The sequence below is a fragment of the Lontra canadensis genome, unplaced genomic scaffold (genome assembly GCF_010015895.1).
Source record: "Lontra canadensis isolate GAN:19392208 unplaced genomic scaffold, GSC_riverotter_1.0 scaffold35, whole genome shotgun sequence".
Taxonomy (NCBI): Eukaryota; Metazoa; Chordata; class Mammalia; order Carnivora; family Mustelidae; genus Lontra; species Lontra canadensis.
The window spans coordinates 2,159,881-2,180,689 of NW_022631029.1; the positions used below are offsets into that span (position 1 = coordinate 2,159,881).

General features: G+C 57.0%; 1 protein-coding gene across 2 annotated transcripts in view; it reads left to right on the top strand.

The window, feature by feature from the left end:
• The window catches only part of SIN3B (SIN3 transcription regulator family member B), a 33,269-nt gene extending 14,888 nt beyond the window's left edge, over positions 1-18,381 (top strand). Inside the window, exons 6-19 of one of the 2 annotated variants that reach the window (XM_032867569.1) lie at positions 1,118-1,240; positions 2,351-2,440; positions 2,911-3,029; positions 7,134-7,341; positions 8,167-8,283; positions 9,383-9,621; positions 10,340-10,523; positions 12,506-13,115; positions 13,308-13,477; positions 15,625-15,798; positions 16,025-16,117; positions 17,154-17,248; positions 17,500-17,704; positions 17,882-18,381. In XM_032867569.1, coding sequence (XP_032723460.1) covers positions 1,118-1,240; positions 2,351-2,440; positions 2,911-3,029; positions 7,134-7,341; positions 8,167-8,283; positions 9,383-9,621; positions 10,340-10,523; positions 12,506-13,115; positions 13,308-13,477; positions 15,625-15,798; positions 16,025-16,117; positions 17,154-17,248; positions 17,500-17,704; positions 17,882-18,112 — 2,658 coding nt within the window. In that variant the 3' untranslated portion in view covers positions 18,113-18,381. Of the gene's footprint in view, positions 1-1,117; positions 1,241-2,350; positions 2,441-2,910; positions 3,030-7,133; positions 7,342-8,166; positions 8,284-9,382; positions 9,622-10,339; positions 10,524-12,505; positions 13,116-13,307; positions 13,478-14,392; positions 14,709-15,624; positions 15,799-16,024; positions 16,118-17,153; positions 17,249-17,499; positions 17,705-17,881 lie in introns of those variants that run through there. The other variant, XM_032867570.1, reaches the window with a different exon arrangement.
• Positions 18,382-20,809: the final 2,428 nt, after the last annotated feature.

The following is a 20,809-nucleotide window of genomic DNA, read 5'->3' on the forward strand; positions in this document are numbered from 1 at the left end:
AGGGGGGCAGTGGGGGTTGCCTATCCTCTGATTTCTGTGGTGGCTGCGCCCCCTGCTGGACACCCAGCACTTGCGAGGCTGGACCCCGACAGAACCGGCCGTGGAAGAACAGGCGTCTCCCTCCGGAAAGCTCCCACAGCTCAGTTTCTCACAGTAGCGCCTGTTACCAGTTCAGCAGAGTGCGTTGACTGGAGCGTCGTGGCCGTTTTAAGCGATTGAATCGATTTTTTAAAAATTATTAAAAACACCCACATAGAATCTTGTATAATTTGAGCTTTATCTTCACTGACCTATATATTAAAATTTGAAGTTCTATTAAAACAGCAGGAAAAAGGGACATCGGGGGGCTCAGTTGGTTACGCATCTGCCTTTGGCTCAGGTCATGATCCTGGGGTCCTGGGATCAAGCCCTACGTCGGGCTCCCTGCTCAGCAGAGACCCTGCTTCTCCTCTGCCTGCAGCTCCCCCTGCTTGTGCTCGCCTTTTCTCTCTCTGGCAAATAAATAAAATCTTAAAAAAAAAAAAAAAAAAGTAGGAAAAAGAAACCAAAGATGAAATTTGATACTGTCCTAATTAAACATGACCCCTTGGCCTAAGTCGGAGTTGACAAACTTTTTTGTTTTGTAGAGGGCCTGATGGTAAGTGTCTTAGGCTTTGCAGGCCGTTGGATCTCTGTTACAAAGACCTGGCTGCACGGTTATGTGGGAAAGCCCCTTTGGCTTGTGGGCATGGCTGTGTGCCAATAAAACTTTATTTACGATAAAACTTTATTCACCCGGCATGGTGAATATGTCAGCCCCTGCCCAAAGGGTCTTTGAGGGTCCATCTAGCTCACACGTTTACAAATGGGGACATGGAATCATAAAAAGTAAGAACTGTCAGAAGTGACAGGGAAACTGATAATCTGGGTATCCGGGTCTCTCCCTTAATCAACATGGACATCTCAAGAGCCAGAGTCGCCTCACATGCAGACAGGGTCCCAGCCTGTGGCAGGCAGCATTCACTGGGGCCGTGGGCTGAGCCCAAGGTGGTTTCACACACCCATACGCACCAAGAGCCAGTACTGAGGGGCCCAGTAGCTCTCCAGCACTAATCACCTCCCATGTTTGTGTTCTTAGTTCACAGGAAATGGGCCATGCGAAATGAACAGTGTCCATAAGAGTGAGCATGAGAAGAACCTGGAACACAGCAAAAAGCGCTCTCGGCCCTCACTCCTCCGTCCGGTGTCTGCACCAGCCAAGGTAACCGTCAGCTGTGCGCATAGATGTCCCCCTCTGTGCACCCCCAGCAGCCTCCCCTCTCTGTAGATGACCTAGGGAGCAGTGTGCAGGAGCTCTAAGCAGCAGGTCCAAGGCATGGGCTGAGTCTGGACCCTGGTCTCATTGAAATGCACCGGCCCTGGGACTTTAGGAGGTCAGCTCACCTCTAAGGTGGCTGTTAACTCATTACACGTGGCTCACAGGATTGTTACGAGGAGCAACATGTTTTCCTTTGGAAATAGGATGTACTGCTAAGTCTGCTTCTTTTCGCCATGATGATTCTTTCATGGGCAGGCGGCCATGTGCAGTTGTGTAGGTTGGTCACTGCACAAGGAGACCTGTTGAGGGGTGAAAGGGGCTGAGGTCCATCTCCTGTTGCATGCATCACCCATGACGGTGGTTTTTCTTTTTTCTTTTTTTTTTTTTTTTTTAAGATTTTTTTGCATTTATTAGTTGGCTTTCTACTCTGAGGAAGAGCTTTTTCTTCGTCTCCTTTTATTGGGTGACCTACTCTGGGTTGTAATCCATGACTTGTTGTTCATCTTGGCATCTAAACTGGCTCAGATTTGGCCAGTGGAACCCCTTTGAGCTGGCTTCTGCGTCCTCTAGACATATGCCCTGCATTGGGAGATGGTTTTGTAGGGTCTTCGGTGCCTCAAGCAAGCAGCCAGGTTCTGGTCTGAGTCCAACTTAGAGACAAAACTCTTCACAGAGATTTAAAACCAAGGTTTCTCTGGGCTCATCTTGTTCTCGTCCTGTTCTTGCCCTTGCCACCACCGTCACAGCCCACCGGACAAAACAGGCAGGGGGAGAGGTTTCTGATCCTGCTTCAAGGGATACCGCTGCCTTCCCCTCCCAACTTTGTGAGACTCCTGCCTAACACCAGAGCCCTAAACTGCCGAAATTTAGAGCCCAGGTAGTGGGTGTCATGGAGCCTAAGGGGGTGGTCCCGAGATTTCCTCCACAGTGGTCCCGGGCAGACCCCAGCCAGTCCCTCATGATGGTTGCTGTCAGGAGAGCTCAGCGTCAGTGACGCTGTAACTCTTGACAAAGATGCCCGGGGCCTTCACGGCACAAAGTTTCTGTCCACAGAAGAAAATGAAACTCCGAGGTACCAAAGACCTGTCCATTGCTGCCGTGGGGAAGTACGGCACCTTGCAGGAGTTCTCCTTCTTCGACAAGGTGAGCCGTCGAGGCTGGCCTCAACAGCTCGGGTGTGCAGGATGGGAGCCCATGGGGAGGGACCTGGTAGGCTGGGCAGCAGCTGGGGCAGGCTGGGGACAAGGGGCTGGCACCAGCTTGCATGGTGGGAGGCGGTGCCGGCAGGAGGCAGCAGAGCTTGGGGCCCACGCAGATCTGAAGGCACACATTGGTCTCCCTGAAGCTGTGCGGCTTTTCTAAAGGCCGGGTGGTTGTGGGGCTCCCGCCCGGGGTCAATGGCAGGTCTCACGAGCTGGTCTCACGCACAGTCCCTCCAGGCTGTGAGTTAGTTGTCCGGACACCATTGCCCTGCTGACTGCAGCCCGTCACTTGAGAGCACGTGCCTCTGTGACTCCGTGTTCACTTAATGGGGCCTGAGCCAAGCCAGGCCAGGGAGTGGGGAGTGTGGGTGGGGCTGGCCCTCGAGGGCCCCTCATCTGCTCTCCCCGCAGGTTCGCAGGGTGCTGAAGAGCCAGGAGGTCTACGAGAACTTCCTGCGCTGCATCGCGCTCTTCAATCAGGAGCTCGTGTCTGGCTCCGAGCTCCTCCAGCTCGTCAGCCCGTTTCTGGGGTGAGTGACCCTTCCCGGGGCTTCCACGCAGGTGTGTGTCCGTAAGCTCGGTCTACCCTTCTGTTGCTTGTGGCTTGTGGAAAATGGTCGATGCTTTCTTTGATTCCCGTTTGTCAATTGCCGTGGTGGTAGAGGTCATTCTAGATGGAGCCCCAGTAGAGAAAGAACACAGACAGGTCCTGGGCCCTGTTCTGCCGCTGTGGCAGCCGGTGCTGACGCTTGCAGAGTCCGCCCATCTTGTCAGGTTTTCCCCTTGCGCGCAGCTCCGTCCCCTGCAAAGTTCCTGCGTCCACCCCCATGGTCAAGATACGGCTTCAGCGGCACAGGGATGCTTGTGTTGACCGGTAATAGCCACAACCACGTCCGTCCCGAGCGCCACCCGGATCTGGGTCCCACACCCCTGGCAAACCCCTGATCTGCGCTCTAGCTCCGAAACTTACACAACGGAAGTGTTCCGGGGGAGGAATCACACCGTACGTAACCGTTGCAGACTGGGTTTTCTTCACCCAGCATAATCCTCTAGAGATTCCCCTTGATACGTGCTTTTAAAAATTCTGCCAATCAGAAACTGCCAGGAAGAAGGAAGTGGCCACTCGGCACCCCTGCGGGCCAGAGAGAAGCCGTGGTCACCCAGTCAGCGGCCTGCTGCCGTCAGCCTGTGCCGTGGGGTGTGAGCAGGCGGACAGACCCCGGGGGCTGGGGCGGCTGCTGGGGGCGCAGAGGTTTTCCAGGAGGCGGATGCACGGGCACCGTGCGCTCTAAGAAGGGAGAGGCCCCAGCACCGCCTCCTGCTCCTCAGCTCTCACATGTTGGACGAGTTTCTTAGACAGTCTTAGTGAAATGGGGATTTCTAGAGCTACCACACACAGCTTCAGAGCGCTGCAAGTGGGCCCTGCACGTAAGACCTTTAAAACAGCGTCTGGCACGTGGTGCGTGCACGGTATGTAATGACCGTGTAGGAGCTTTATTCAGCCCTAAAGTCATCCCCAGGGACAGGTGCTTCCTGAGCCCCTTACTGTTAATTAAGAAAAGTTTTTTAAGTTTTCTTTTTAAATATAAAATAAAGCACAGGTCCAGGAATCTGAATGATGGATGACTTCAATCATTTTTAGGCAGAGCCCCTTGTGCCCACCACCCAAGTCCCACCTGGACCTTCGCCACCCCCCGGGAACCCCTTCCTGCGCCGTCACATCACGCTCCCTCCCCCATCAAAAGGATCCCTTGGAAGTGAGCACCTCTCCCCACTGAGGATGGCTCAGGTGCTGTCCAGCACAGTGCTCGCTCTGGCCGCCTTGTCTGGGTTTGGTTTGGTTTTAGAACGTGTCTGTGAGTCTCTCCCTCCCACTTTATTGCCTGCTGTTTCTGTGCTGGCAGTCCCCACCCCTGCAGTCCTGTCCTCCATGTCCCTCTGTCAGGGGGCGGTGGTGTCCACATTCTTTTTGTGGTTCGTTCATGTATTTATATGTTCTCTGCGGGTTGCAAAAGAGAGAACCTCAACAGCATTTTTCACCTTCTGGCGGCCCAGAGTAGATGTTTGATTTCTCCCTTTATTATAATGGCTGGCTGATGAGTCACACTCCTATCCTATTAGGATCGATTCTTTTTTCTCTTAAAGCATCATGTGGGCTCATGGACACATTTGATGTGTTTTGATATGTTTTTTAATTTTTTTTAAGATTTGTTTTTTGGTTTTTTTTTTATTTATTAGAGCACGAGTGGGAGGGGCAGAGAGAGAGAGAGACTCAAGCAGACTCCCTGCTGAGTGCAGAGCCCGACTTGGGGCTTGATCCCAGGACCCCGAGATCACAACCCGAGCCAAAACCAAGAGTTGAGTTGAATGCCTGACCAACTGCACCACCCAGGCGCCCCGGTTTTTTAGTATATTTTAAGGATGAGGAGGCTAAGAATACTTCTCACTTTCCTGAGAGACCGCTCTTCAGAAAGAGCTTTGCCGTGGTGATGGGTGAATCTAGGGTGGCCCAGCCCAGAAGCCGGCGCTCTGCCCATCCTCCGAGCTCAGGACGAGATGCTGTCAGGCTGGGCTGCAGCAGCCTTTTTTTTTTTTTTTTTCCTTTCTTTTTTAATTCGGTATTACTTGGATGTCTTTCTCGAATGTCTTTTGGTGTCAGCCGTGAGCCTACGTGATTTGTAGCGACTGCGTGCTATTCCCTTGCTTGTACAAATCGAGGTTTTCTCAGCAGGGTCTGTAATGAAGGACATTTGTCCCCAGTTTCTACAGTCAGTGCTACGGTCATGCTCCATAGGTTGGGATACTAAGAGGTCAAGTTAGGGTCATCAGGCAGTGCTTCCTGAGATCTGGAGAGGGTATACACGTCAGGGTGTCCCTTTCCCTTGGGTTCACTCTCCCAGGCTAGTGAGGATCTCCTGACACTCTGAAAAACGGCCCCAGCAGCACAGCGGTGTTACTCACCCTCGGCTGAACCGTGGCTGGCTTTTTGTGTGGACTTGGATTATGTGCTCGTTCCCACAGCAGTATGTGTGTGAGCTCAGAATCAGAACCCTGGGTGTGGGTCCTGGCCGAGGAGTGGGCGCTGTTGCTGGAAAAGAGGACATGCTGTGGCGGGCGAGGGGCCTGGGGACGCCTTTGCAGGGCGGGCGTGCCCAGTTGGGTGCATCACCAGCCCCAAGTCTGGATTGGGACCCTGCTTCCTACTAGCACATCAGAGTTTCTTTGTTTGCAGAATGGCCAGACCTATCTCCTGCAGTTGGCGGGGGCAGGGGTGATGATTAAGGGAGAAGAATGAAGGAGCTCAAAATTTCAGGTGCTGAGCAGGGGCGCATTGTTGGGTTGGGGTCTGCGATTCCCATTTCCACATGCTGAAAGCAGTGTTGAGGGAGGGCCCCGGGGTGTGCGGCGAAGAACTACAGCGGGCCTCTTCTCACTGCCTTTCTGTGACACCTGGCTGGGCTAGCAATCACCCTGACAAGGCCTGTTCTCGCAGTGTGAGCCTCCATCTGGGTCTGCACGCCCAGGGGCAGCCAGGGAAGGGGGTCTAGAGATCGGCCACCTGCCGATGGCACAGCCGGGGTCAGGACTGGAGTGGGCTGTGTCAGAGGGACCGTTCCCCCTTGGAGCGTTCACGGTTGGCGTTTATCACAGCTGCAATGTCAGGTGTTGTCTGCATGGGTTTGTTGATGTCTTTCCACCCTGCGTTTCTGTTTGCTCGTGGGTTTTCCTCATGAGTGAAATTGGCATGGGGTCCGTACAGCCAGGGCACAGTGGACAGCCATCTCAGGAGGGGGCCTTATAGTTCATGAAGGAGGGGAGCTGCGGGTGGCTGGATCGCCATGCCCCCTGTCAAAGTAATGCATCCTTGCAGTGGGATTTTTTTATTTTTTTGAGATTGTTTTAAGTAATCTCTATACCCAGTGTGGGGCTCGAACTCACAACCCCCAATCAAGGGCCACACGCTCCACCGATGGAGCCAGCCAGGTGCCCCTCAGTAGAATTTGATACTTCTTTAATCACAAATCCAGGTGACATTGGGGAACAGTTGTATGAAGACCTTCCCATTGCATGGCCATTACATTGTGGCTTGTGAGATCGCATCTGCAGGGGGTTTTCCTGGGAGGGATCTCCCTCAGGGAGGAAGACTCTGGAACAAGAGTCGGTGGACTTTATCTGTCAAGGGCCAAGGGGCAGTACTACTGAACCCTGGCCTTGTTGTGCAAAAGCAGCCACAGGCAATACTAAGCAAATGGACACAGTGGTGTACCAATAAAACTTTATCTGCAAGGACAGGCACGGGCAGCTTGGTAGTAGCTTACCGACCCCCAGCCTGGTGCCTGGCCTTTTTCAGTGAAAAAACCTCACTAATCCCAGCTTCTGCCAGTCTGAGTTGTCTATTCCAGCACGTTTCAAGGCTCGCCCATTAGTGTTAGCACGTGGCAGGTGACAGAGGGGTGGGAAGCAAATTTACTCACACATTTGAGTATATGACACACACCTGATGCTTGGTTCCCCCTCGCCCCTCCTCTCTGACCATCGTTGGCAGGTGTCTGCAGGAAGCCGTTCTCAGATCGCTAGGTCCCTCCCAGAAAGCCCCAGGGAAGCCAACTTACTGTTTGTCTTTGTTTCTGAAGGAAATTTCCAGAACTCTTTGCACAGTTCAAGTCCTTCCTGGGGGTGAAAGAGCTGTCATTCGCCCCACCCATGAGCGACAGATCCGGGGATGGAATAAGCCGGGAAATTGACTACGCATCTTGCAAGCGCATTGGATCCAGCTACCGAGCGCTCCCCAAAACCTACCAGCAGCCCAAGTGCAGTGGGCGGACGGCCATCTGCAAGGAGGTAGTGCTCCCCGGCGGCTCCTGTCAGCTTACGTGGTGCATCACCCCCCACGCTGCAAAAACCCCATCACGCCCATGTTTTACATGATAGAACTGAGCCTCGACTCCACCCCACCCCCCAAATCCTGAGTAGTAGGTGCTGGGATGTGGTAGCAGACAAAACGCCTGAGCCGAGACGATGGTTTCTTACCCTGCTGGTAGCTTTGGCAAACCACAGAGCCTTGGCTTTGGCATACTCTCCCTCTAGGTGTACATGTACTTCTGCTAGGAGCCTGCTCTGTCCCCGATCTGGTGCCCTTGATATGTCTCCGTTTAGCTTGACCATTTGAATACCTTTTCAGGGTTAATAGACAGGCTGCTACTCTGTTTCCAGAATTTGAGAGTTCTTGCTGGATTTCAGGATACATAGTCCAGGGGTCAGCAAACTAAAATCCAGCCCTATGCCTGTGTTTGTAAATAAAGTTTTATTGGCACATACCTATGCTCATTCATTTGCATAGTGCCTGTGGTTGCTTTGCCAGGACAAAGGCAGAGTTGAATAGTCTGTCAACAGGGAGTTGGCCCACAAAACCTGAAATACTTATTATCTAGCCCTTTACGGAGAAAGTTGGCCAACCCGGGAAATAGTACAATTTGTTTACCTGACCTAAGTCCTGTTTTCTCCTTAAACCACTTTAAAACAGGTTGCTCTTGGTTTGAGAAGCTAATTTCCCGTAAAATCTGGATTATATGACTTGTCTCCATATCTTTTATTCTGGACGGCATAGTAAATGGTTCTGGCCACTGAAGCCTACTGCTCTGGTCATAGCATTTCCTCTTGGTGCAGGTTCTGAATGACACCTGGGTCTCCTTCCCCTCGTGGTCAGAGGACTCCACTTTCGTCAGCTCCAAGAAGACGCCCTACGAAGAGCAGCTGCACCGCTGTGAGGACGAGCGTTTTGAGGTGTGTGTGCTGGTGTTGCTGGGATGAGGGAGGCGTGGGGTCCGAACCTGTCCCCTCTTCTCCACTTTACTCTCTCTCCACCCCTGGATGTACCCCCATCCTCCTCCCCACCCCCCCACCCGCCCTCCCCAGACTCTTTTTGAGTATCTGGGATTCCAGCACTTTCCAGCAGGGGGCAGCACCCAAAAGTGTCCCTTTTTTTTTCTTTTTTTTGGGGGGGTAGGCAAATTCTACCAAACATTTTTTTTTTATTTAATATTTTTTCAGTGACCAAAAGTGTCCCTTTTCTGACTTGCCAGACTTCAGGCTGTCTAGGCAGTGGTACTATTTGTTTCCGTTTTAAATAGACATATTTATTTTTCCATCGGAATGCTTATTGAGGTCCTTGTATATTTACAAGCAGCAAGTGATCCCGGGGAGCCTTCTTCCCAGTGGTCACAGCTTGTAAAATCACGGGCACAGTGACACACCCTGAGATCTTATTCTTATCTGCACAGTTGAACTTATATTTGCGTGTGTGCGCATGTGCCCGCGTGTGTGTGGTGGTCTCCACCACCAAGATACCGCACTGCTCCCCCGACCCTTGGGATCCCTCCTGCCGCCCTTGATGGCCCTCCCTGCCTCCCTGCTGACCCCTGGCAACCACCTGTCCTCCATCTCTGTCACTTTGTCATAAGTGGAATTCCAGTGTGTTACCTTTGGGGACCAGCTCCCCATCAGCCCTGTAGAGTTGTCCTCAGGGCTGCGAATACCGCGAGTCCTCCCTTTTTATAAATGCCATCAATACCTACAAAGTGGGTCAGCCTAGGGACTGTCACCCTCCCCAGATGGGTCCATCTGTGTTCTGGCCGCTGGATGTCTGTGCAGTGGTAAGGAGCCCACAAGTCCTTGTTCTGTGGGCCCAGCCCTGTAACCAGCCGTGCTCGCTTGGGGCCCCTGGAGCCACCGCATCAGGGCCGCCACGGCCTGGCATCTACCATCATCCCCTCAGGGACACAGAAGTTAATCAGTTCTGTCCACACATCTCTTCTGCCAACTCAGGCTGGTCCCCAGGGCACCACTGCCCCCCGACAGCTGGCCCCTGCCTTCCTTTCCATAGTTAGATGTCGTCCTGGAGACCAACCTGGCCACGATCCGCGTGTTGGAAAGTGTGCAGAAGAAGCTCTCGCGGATGGCGCCTGAAGACCAGGAGAAGTTCCGGCTGGACGACTGTTTGGGGGGCACGTCGGAGGTGATCCAGCGCCGCGCCATCCACCGCATTTACGGTGACAAGGCACCAGAGATCATCGAGAGCCTCAAGAAGAACCCAGTCACTGCCGTCCCTGTCGTCTTGAAAAGGTGTCCTCCAGACTCCTGCTGCCCCACCTGCCATGGGCAAGCCCCGTGGAGCTCATTAGTGCTCTTTGTCACAGTGTGATTAGGAGGGGGTCCCTGGGACCTCAGGCTGGCTTAGTGTGGTTTCCAGTCTTTCGTCATTGCCCCATTCTACTCCCAAAAGAAAAGCACAACTGAGCAACTGTCTGTGTCCTTCTAGAACTTTCCACCATGCACATAATCCTATCTGAACATGAAAAGTAACTATTTTAAAGCACAAATAGGATTGTCCTAGCTTGCCTTTTACTTAGTGACACATTGTGGGAACCTTTTGTGCTAGTGAGCAGGTATTAATTATTAAGTGGCTGCCTTTGACACCATGCGCTGTCCTCAGCCCTGGGGTTGCAGAGCTGAGTCAGGCTGACATAGTCCCTTTTTGTGGGGCTTGCAGTCAAGCGATTAAGCCTAGTGATGGATCCAGCACCTACCCAGAGTGGGCCAGGCCAGGGAGGAGGGCAACGATACTTGAGAAACTAAAACCAGCCACATTGGTTCTACAGAGCCACTGCTCCCTCCCTCCCTCTTTTCTTCAGCACAGAACCCATGGGCCAGGCTGGGCACTGGCTGTCCCGAGTTTGGAACGCACTTGGCAGGGCCTGTGGGTGGATGACAGGCTACCCGTGCAGGGATGATGGGTGGGGGCCTGGGGTTTTTCCCATGCTGAGCCCCTCTGACCCTGCAGGCTGAAGGCTAAGGAGGAGGAGTGGCGGGAGGCCCAGCAGGGCTTCAACAAGATTTGGCGGGAGCAGTATGAGAAGGCCTATCTCAAGTCCCTCGACCATCAGGCCGTAAACTTCAAACAGAATGACACCAAGGCCCTTCGCTCCAAGAGCTTACTCAACGAGATCGAGAGCGTCTACGACGAGGTGAGGCTCTCCACCCAGGACCGAGCGGACTAAGGATCCTGGCTCTGCCTCTGGCTCTCCCAGTGTCAGGCAGGCTGCCTGTGCCTGTGCCTCTGTTTCCCCAGCATCCCTCTTGCAGGCTACATAGGGGTCGCGGGGATGTTTCTGTGGCACTCCACCTTGAGCGGGTCCAGGGGGAGGATTGTAGCGGTCCCCCCGTGGCTGGTGGGGGGCTCTCCCCTCCCTGCTTACCCCCGGGGTCTTGATGGACCGTCCTTCCAGGGACTTCAGCTTTCATTTCTTTGCTGCCAGCTGTGAGCCCGGCACAGGTAGACCCTGAGAAGGAACGTTCCGTCTGACCCATACTCACAAGACCTTGTTATGCAGTACCAGCGTCCTGGGTTTAGCAGCAATGAAACAGGTCCAGGAGGTGGCCACTTGCCAAGGCCAGTCACAGGAGACCAGGGCTCCAGGCCCTAGGGCTCTGCCTCTAGCCACGCCCTGCATCTTCTTGCCAGCTTTGGCACAGTCAGGCTCTTGGGGCCTGAACCACAGAACTGAGGCAGGGCTGGGGCCAGGCTGCGGGGATTTAGGCTTCGAAAAATGTGTGCAGGGAGTGAGCTACTTGCGAGAGCCTGTGATAGGAAGCCCCTTCCCTCCTGCCTCCCTGCTGCCGGCCACCCTCAGCCCTGCAGGGCCCACCTGCCACTAATTGGTTTTTTCACTTGAATCCTCGAGTCGGTGGTCCAGCCCTGAGAGCGCCACCGCCACTCCCCCAGATAGGGTCCGTGGGATATGATCAGAATGAGAGTCGGTGACGTGACCCATGAGACGCTCCATGGTCACCACTGAGTTCCTTTTTGTGGGAGCCAAGATGAAAGGGGTACAGCACTGTTTGGGGCCAGAGGTTAGCCCATCAGCCTGGTGAGCCCTGCACGTGCAAGTCCTTTGCGCATAGGGAAGTCAGCCCCTCGCCGTTGGCTGTTAGCAGTGCACAGCTCTGGATTCCGTGCCCCAGAACTTGCTCTGAGGAAAGGACTTAAAAAAGTTTTTGAGGGCATTTGTGGCACAAATGAGATCGGAACTCAGAAAGCAGTAGGAAAGAGGAGGTCACACCAGAGCCAGGAGCCGGACATGCCAGCTCTCAGGATTCCCCGCCTGCAGGGGAAGGAGGTCTCGGGCTGCAGCAGAATTCAGCGTCGCTGAGGGAGCACGATCTCTGGTAGAAAGAGAGTCGCCCACCCCAGAAAGCTGAGGCCCTGGCCTTGCACCTGTTTTCTGTCGGTCACTCCTTTTCTTGGCTATTGGAGGAGTCCCCACAGTGCTGTGCCCTGGGCTGGTCACTGAAGGGTTAATGGAGACCTGGCCCTGCCCCTATGAGCTCCCCACCCACGGGGATGGCATCCACGCTCACTTTTTCCAAAGTGGGTGTGTGTAGCCTTGGTGCCTGGTGCTGGTGATCAGTGCTACCCAGGAGAGAGCGTCACCCGGCCTGACTCAGCAGGCAGTTCAGGGTAGTCTGGAGGGAGTATGATCATCTACAGGTTCGCAGGAAGCAAAGTCATGAGCTGGATAGAGACTGAGCAGAGTCTCTGAGCAGAGTTTTCCAGGGCCAAAGAGCAGAGGGACACGTGCAAAGGTCCTGCACGCAGCAGGAGGGAGCTCAGCAGCCCTAAAGCATTGAAAGAAGCCAGGTGTGGGGGCTGTAGGATGACATGCCAGGGACTGGGTCCTATCTTGAGCAGTGCAGGAAGGTCTAGCGGGCTGCAGTAGGGGTAACCATGCTCCTTTAGGTCAAATCACTCTAGACCCAGAGAGGATAGTGGTTGGAGTGGGCCCAGGAATGGGATCAGGTGGGAGGCACTGGGCTGTACCCAGGACCAGAGTGTGATGCTTTTAGAGCCCTGTGGCCTTGGGGCCCCCATCTCTTGGACTTCTCCCAGCTGGTCACTTGTGCCTAATGGCTGCCTGTGTGTCGTCCCCCACCCCCCCCCCTGCCCCAGCACCAGGAGCAGCACTCTGAGGGCCGGAGCGCCCCTTCCAGCGAGCCACACCTCATCTTCGTGTATGAGGACAGACAGATCCTGGAGGACGCGGCCGCCCTCATCAGCTACTACGTGAAGAGGCAGCCAGCCATCCAGAAGGAGGACCAGGGCACCATCCACCAGCTGGTGCACCAGTTCGTGCCCAGCCTCTTCTTCTCCCAGCAGTTGGACCTGGGGGCGTCTGAGGACTCTGCCGACGAGGGCCGGGGGAGCCCCCAGGGGCAGGGCGCTGACGCTGGCGACCGAAAGAAGCCGGCACCGGGGCCGCAGAGCAGCCCCCCGGAGGAGAAGGGGGCCGTGGGCGAGACGCCGGCCGCCGAGCAGCCGCCACCACCGCCGCCGCACAAGCCCCTGGACGACGTGTACAGCCTCTTCTTCGCCAACAACAACTGGTACTTCTTCCTGCGCCTCCACCAGACCCTGTGCTCCAGGCTGCTGAAGATCTACCGCCAGGCGCAGAAGCAGCTGCTCGAGTACCGGACGGAGAAGGAGAGGGAGAAACTGCTCTGCGAGGGCCGCCGGGAGAAGGGCAACGACCCCGCCATGGAGCTGCGGCTGAAGCAGCCAAGTAAGGCCTCGGGCCCCCGGGGGTCACACACGGGGGCTCCCCTCCACCGGCCGGGTGGGGGCGCGGGTGCCTGAACCTCGGGCCGAGAACGAGGACATCTGTTGCGGGAGGCAGCGTGCCACGGAGATTCGGATTCATCCCGGGGAGGGCCACGCGTGTCTCTGGCCCTGGGTGACTGTGCCCGCCCCTCAGGTGAGGTGGAGCTGGAGGAGTACTACCCGGCCTTCCTGGACATGGTGCGGAGCCTGCTGGAGGGCAGCATCGACCCCACGCAGTACGAAGACACGCTGCGCGAGATGTTCACCATCCACGCGTACGTGGGCTTCACCATGGACAAGCTGGTGCAGAGCATCGCCAGGCAGGTGAGCGGGGGCGGCGGGAGGCCTCGAGCCCCTCCGGGAGAGACCCTGCCTGCCCCGGTCCTGCCCGCAGCCCGTGCTGTGCGGAGGGCCCCGGGGCCCCCATGTTTTTCTCGTTCTTTTAATTGAAGTAGAATTCATGTAACACAGAATTCACCTTTTTCAAGTGAACAGCAGTGCAGTGACATTGTCGTGCCTGTATCTAGTTCCAGAACATTTCCGTCGCCCCAGAGGAGACCCTGTCCCCATGTGCCGTCACCCCGCCCTCCTTCTCCTCCCCCAGCCCCTGGTAGCCACCAGTCTGTCTTTTGTCTTACGGATTTGCCTGTTCCGGACATTTCACATAAATGGAGTCCCAACAGCGTGTAACCTTTCCAGGTTGGCTCCTCTCCAGCTCAGTATGCTCTTTCCAAGGTCGACCCACATCTAGCCTTGTCAGAAGTTCATTGTCTTCGGTGGCCAGCTCCCACACCATCATGTGGATGGACCCCATTGGCTCATCCACTCACCTGCGCACGGGCACGTGGGTGTTGCCACCTTTTGGCGACCATACAAGGGTTCATGTGGCTCCTTGTCAACACACCTTTCTCGAGGGTAGCAACATGTAAGGAACCGTAGCCCGCTCCTCCTGGAGGGAGACTGTTGGCCGGTTGCCCACATCGTTGAGCAAAGATACCGCAGCTGAGTGTCCACAGGAGGAAATCAGGCACGTATTATAAACAGCAAAGCCTCCGATGAGGCAGATGTGGTCTGGGGATGTGAGTCCTGCTCGGTCACCAGAGCTGTTACTGTTCAGCCTGACTCGGTTTCCTGTTTACCCAGGAAGGTTATTCACCATAAAGCAAAAAAGCCGAGAAAAGAGTAGTGTCCTGACTCTCCCACCCGGACATGGTTGCTAGGAATGGCATTTCCTTTCAGGTTTACAGACTTGTCATCGAGGCAGAAACACACAGGAGCATGCAGCTCGGTGGGTCTTCCAGACAGCCCCAGCCCTGCCTCCTTCCAGCCCTGCCCACCGGCAGGCACCTGCAGCCTGGTCTCTGGCACGGGGACACTCCCCTGTGCACCGGCTGTTATGGGGCTGAGCGTCCAGTGTGCCCCCAGTGGGGCCCCCATTCTGGGGATGGCAGCTTCGTCTGTAGCACCCAGACAGCTGGACCAGATCGGACACTCTGATGAACGTTGTTTTTTCTTTTTAATTCCCTTTTCCACAAATATCTCCTGTAGAACTCATTTTTTTATATTTGATTTGATTTTTATTTATTTGCAAGAGACAGAGGGAGAGCAGAGAGAGAAGCAAATTCCCTTCTGAGCAAAGAGCCTGATATGGGACTCGATCCCAGGACCCTGAGATCATGACGTGAGCCGAAGGCAGACACAACTGACTGGGCCACCCAGACGCCCCTAGAAGTCTTTTTTTTTTTTTTTTTTTTTTAAAGAAAAAGGGAGCAAGAAAAATGGAGCTATTTAGCTGAAGCCCTGGTTGGGCCAGGATGCCCTGCCCTTAGCTCCCCGCTTTCCAGCAGGCCGGGTGCTTGCGGGGCCCCGTCCGTGGCGCCGTCGGCAGCCTGCAGGGCCAAGCTGTCGCACTCTGCCTCTTTCAGCCTGTTGGTTGAGCATTTCTTCTTTTTGGTGACAGCAGCCAGTGCTTACTGGGATCTCGCCTAGTGGCCACACGTTGTGTTTATTCAGCAGAGCAGCCGCAGGGAAGGCCCTGGGTCTGCAGGAGCCGGTCTGGGGCCATGGCCGGTGCCCAGGGGTGTCGACTCCCACCTGCTCGGCCTGACCCCGCTGCCCGGCTCCCTCGCTGCTGTCTTCCTGTGCCTGCGTTTGCAGCGATTACAAGAATTGTCCCTGTTCTGGCACTTGTGCTCTAGGACTTCCTCTGTGCGTTCCTCACGCCCAGGCAGGGCCCGCTGGTCCAGTCCGGTCTGCTGCGGTCTGCGCTGCTTTCTGATCTGGCCTGGTGGCGTCAGCCCCCAGCGCCGCGGCTGCCCAGCACAGCCCCACGGGCCGACCTCCCCTCGAGGCCTTGGCTGACCCCCTCTCTGGGCGAGGTGCGGCCTCTGGCCAGCGGTGGACAGCAGCTGCGCCTCACCCCTCCCAGGGGGCGCGCACGCGGGGCACCCACTGGCTCTCCCTCCCCCCAGCTGCACCACCTCGTGAGTGACGACGTCTGTCTGAAGGTGGTGGAGCTCTACCTGAACGAGAAGAAGCGGGGGGCCGCCGGGGGGAGCCTGTCCTCCCGCTGCGTCCGCGCCGCCAGGGAGACCAGCTACCAGTGGAAGGCCGAGCGCTGCATGGCAGACGAGAACTGCTTCAAGGTGAGGGGTTGCTGCTCTCTGCGCCGCCACGAGGCTGGGGCTGCGAGGAGGGCACCCGCGACGGGGGAGGACCCGCGGCTTGGCTTGGGCGCAGGAGGCCTCACTCGATGTGGTACCCCCACTCCTCTTACTGGGCCCCTGCAGGCTGGGGGAGGCCGTCGTAGATGACCCGTCAGCCTCTGCCCGGCTCCCCCGCGGCTTCAGCTGCTCATCGATCCCTTCCCAGGTCATGTTCCTCCAGCGCAAGGGGCAGGTGATCATGACCATCGAGCTTCTGGACACCGAGGAGGCCCAGACTGAGGACCCTGTGGAGGTCCAGGTGAGAACCCCCGTCTGGATTCTGCACCTTGAACATGCTGTGGGGGTCAGGGGCAGCCACAGGCAGCCCTGGGGGGCTCCCCACCCACCACAAGCCCTGGGCACACGGCACAGGCTACAGAATGTCCCACCCGGAGCAGCCTCACTTGGCAGCCCCAGCGCTGTCTGTGGAAGCCTGACAGGGGATGGCAGCTGCATGTGCGCCCCCAGGAGCCACTGGGGGTGTCCCGCGGCAGGAGGCCATGTGAGAGCCAGGCCGCCCTCCCCCCACAGCCCTGTTCCTGCTGCCAACACTGTGATGTCCCCCTGGGGTGCGTGACCCCGCACTCCCCGGGCGCATAGCTCAGAGCCCTGGCTTCCGGTCATGTTGGACTGGAAGAGTTCTCGAACTCTCTTGAGTTGGAGAACGCCCCCAGCCCGCACTCCGAGACACACAGTCCACCTGGGGTCCTGGGGCTTCAGCCCCCAGCCAGTGGGGGCCCCCCCACCGCATCCTTCCCTGCGTGCTTCAAGGCTCCCCACACATGAAGTGCTTTCCAAGACGAGTGTGGGTGGGGGTCTGTACATTCTGCCCCTTCCAGAAATTTCCAGCAAATGTGGTTTGGTTAGGCGTGAGTCTGGAGGAGCCTCTGGCTTTCGGAGGGTGGCAAGCAGGTGAAGCGTCCCCTGGACGCTGCAGGCCGTACCCACCCCAGCCCTGGGCAGCCCCTGCCAGCCGCGCCTTCTCACCCCCATCCCCTCCCTGGCCTTGCCCTGCTGCATGGGCCCTGGTGTCGTTCCTGCTCTCCGACCCGGCTCTCTCTGCGGGGGCCCTGTTCCCCATGGGCGCTTGTCATGTGAGGGTGGTACGAGGGAGGGATTTACCACGGGAGCGCCAAGTGCCACAGCTGTCGAACTCCGGGCTGTGGACCGGCGGTCACTCCGGAGCTGCCGTCTGGTGGTTTCGGTTTTGCATCCACTCCTCCCTGGCTGCCATCCTGCTAGAGCTTTGGGGAGCAGGGATGAAAACACAGGCCTGTCTCCCTCCGGCCCCACAGCACCTGGCTCGCTACGTGGAGCAGTACGTGGGGACCGAGGGGGCGTCCAGCTCGCCCACCGAGGGCTTCCTCCTGAAGCCCGTGTTCCTGCAGAGGTAAGAGGACCCGCAGACGCGGTTCCTCCCCGCGAACCCAGGGAGGCCCCTCCCGCCGCCGGCAGCGCGGGGTCTGACTGGGGGTCTGATTGGGGGTCTGACTGGGTTTCCCGTGGCGCCAGTGGAGGGGTTTGGGTGGAGATTTCCACTGCTTCTGCTTGCCTTTCTCCGACCCGGGGGAAGTGGGATGCCTTCCCGATGCTTACGGGCCATGAGGATTTCCCAGTCTGCAGTTCCTCCTCTCCTCCCAGGAACCTCAAGAAGTTCCGCAGGTGGCAGTGTGAGCAGGTGCGCGCTCTGCGCGGTGAGGCCAAGAGCTCCTGGAAGCGGCTGGTCGGGGTGGAGAGCGCCTGCAACGTGGACTGCCGCTTCAAGCTCAGCACCCACAAGATGCTGTTCATCGTCAACTCTGAGGACTACATGTACCGCCGCGGGACCCTCTGCCGGGCCAAGCAGGTGCCCGCCTGGCTCCGCGGCCCAGAGGCCTGGGGTCTGGCCATGGGCCTCAGGGAGGGAGTGTGTCTCCGGGTTCCCACCCCTGGCCATCTAGGAGGGGTGCGCTCCCGGGTTCCCACTGACCCCCACCCCCGGCCATCTGGGGCTGCCCTGACTCCACACCCATCCCCCCCTCAGGTACAGCCCCTGGTCCTGCTGCGCCACCACCAGCACTTCGAGGAGTGGCATGGCCGCTGGCTGGAGGACAACGTGACGGTGGAGGCGGCCGGCCTGGTGCAGGACTGGCTGATGGGCGAGGAGGACGAGGACATGGTACCCTGCAAGACGCTCTGCGAGACAGCGCGTGTGCACGGGCTGCCCGTGACCCGCTACCGTGTGCAGTACGGCCGCCGCCCAGCCTCACCCTAACCCCCGCATGGCTGCCGCCTCGGCCCGGAGCAGCCCCGGGGCCTTTTCACGAACAACCTGAGGGGAGCAGTGTGTCCCCCAGCCTTGCTGCCACAGGCTGTGAGCGCCAGAGCGCGATGGGGTCGTGTTGGCTTGTGGCCCTGTGCCGCCATCCCTTTCGGCTTCCCTGCTTCCTTTGGGCCTGTCCTGTGCCAAACCTGAGCCCCTCCTGCCCTTGACCTCTGGGGGCTCACTCCCTGCTGGAAGGAGGAGGAGCCACACACTGGCCCAGGAGCGATTGCCTTTATGCACCTGCTGGGCCGCTTTCGTCACACGTGCCAAATCCCAAGACGGGGGCACCATTTGTCCCTTTGTGCATACAGTGTCTGGAAAAGTCTGTGCTGAACCATGTGCTTGGTTGGGGGTCGGCGTTCAGGAGACCCCAACATTGAAGGAGTTGGGCCGGGGTGGATCTGCTTGAAAAGCACGTCCTTCCTGAACGGTTCTGAAAGCTTCTGGAAACTTCCCGAGCTGGGCCCTGCCTTCATCTGATCGTTGGGGCATGGGCTAGGTTCAGCTGATGCTTGGGGTCCTTGGTCACTTTGAAAGCAGGAGGGGCCCTTTCAGCCAAACTGTTGAGATTCTGCTCTGTTGTCAAGATGTGGAGTGGGCAGGCAGCACCAGAACTGTTGAGAAGACCCCACTCTGGAAAAAATGAGACTCCAAACCTGTATTTTCCTGGCCTCTCAAGGGGAGGGGGCTCAGCCTGAAACTCCCAGTGAGCTCAAACGGCCCACACTGAGAGGGCCCAGGGGTGCCCTGTACCTAAGAAGGACATTCTAGAAATATATATATGCACACATATTTATTCATAAGCTCTCTTAGTGGTTGTAACTTCTGTAACAGCCAAGTCCCTTGGTTCCTTGGGCAGTGAGAGCCTTCATGGGACTCTGCAGATCTGTCCTTGACATTGCCATTCCTACAGCCAGTGCCTGGACCGGATATGGGCGTGAGGGGCTGAGGCAACTGTCATACAGAGGTGTGCAAGGCTTTCTATGCCAAGAATGCCAAGCGGTTCGGGCTGGGGACCAGCTCTTTAGAATTCTTGCACCCTGAGAGGCCCTAGTTAGGCTCCTGGCACCCTCAAAAGGGGATCGACCAACGGGGGGCCCAGAACCATCCTTGTGTGCAGCCTTTCTCCCACCCACCCAGTGACAGCCCTCACCCTCCCAAAAACAGCTGTGCCAAATCCACGGTTCTGGGAAGTGGAGACATGTTTCTAGAAGTTTTCTAGAAGTTACCTGTGGAACTCAAGATTTGCAAAGCCTTTGACTTGGGGTCTGGGTGATTATAGGGCCAGTGTGCCCTGCCCAGGGTCTCCTAGCCCGTGTTTGCTCAAGTCTACCAGGCACTTTGTCTACATCCTTGTTTTGTAAGAAGGGAACTTACCGGAATCCCTGAACCAGACCCTCCCGGCGCCATCCTCGGGAGCCCGTGGCCCCTGCCGTGCCTCCGTGTGGGCCTGGGGTGCGGGCCACACCCCGCCGAGCCCCACCCTGCATGCTTCTAGGGAGCCTCTCTTCTGTTTTTGAAGAATTTCTGTTCTGGGGCTTGTACTTCCTTTGCAGCTGTTTTGAATGTAGTTTTCCTTTTCTATTTATTTGCACATTAAAGTTAAAAATTAAATATTGACCTAACTCCGTGAGGTCTCTTGGTCGTTGCTTGTCTCCGAATCCCCATATGCACCTGCGCCCCTGCGATTCCCAGACCCCAAGTGCCGCCCCCCTGTGGCCACCCCGCGCCTCTGCAGGAGGGTCCTGTCCCCACCCACAGTTTTCTGGAATGTTCATTCCCAACTCAGCTTTTATTTTCAATAGGAAGGAGAGATGTTGCCCATGGGAAACCCAATTTAAAGACTGGGGTTGGCTCTGAGCTTTCTCCGCCTGCCCAACATGGGTCTTTCCCTCCCGCAGCCCACAAAGCCACCCTCCCTCCATGACCCCTGCTCCCAGCTGGGCCCCCTTTTTTCTCAACACACCTGTGACTTCGTCATCACCCCTCTGAACTCGCTCGGGCCCCACCTCCAGGGAAGTAGGAGACCACAGCTCTTCTTAGGGTCCCCTTAGCAGATACCCCTTGAGGCTACTGGCTGGCCTTTCTGCCCACTGGGCCTGTGGTCCTCAATCTCCCCCAAGTGGCCCCTGCTGCCTTCCAGGGACCCTGTCATCCATGGGCACCCCCCCACACACACAGTGGCCCCCGGTTGTGCACACTTTCCCCTCCAGAGTCTGGGCCCCCCGGGGAGTTCAGTGAATGAGGCTCAGTACTGTCCAGATTCCTCCTTGCCTCGAGCCCACATCGAGAATGGGTCCCAGGGCCCTGTGTCCTCACGGACTGGCCTGCTTGGAAGCACTGAGAGGGGTGTCCGGGGGTGCCGGCCCTGGCCAGGCAGCCTCCTGAAAGGGAAGGGCATCGGTGTGCAGAGTGGGCGGGGCCTGTGGCTGTGATGAGAAATGGGAAGGAGGGTCACCTGCTGGCCCTGTTGGGAAAGGGGGCATGACCTGGCCCTGCGGACACCAGGCCTGCAGCCTGGCGAGGTGCTGAGCAGGGGACCAGCCTGCTGGGCCTGGACTTACCCACGGAGGTCCCGGATCCTAAGGGCCTGTAGTGCCAAGCCACCGTCTGCCGCAGTTGATCGCCACACAATGAAGAATGGCC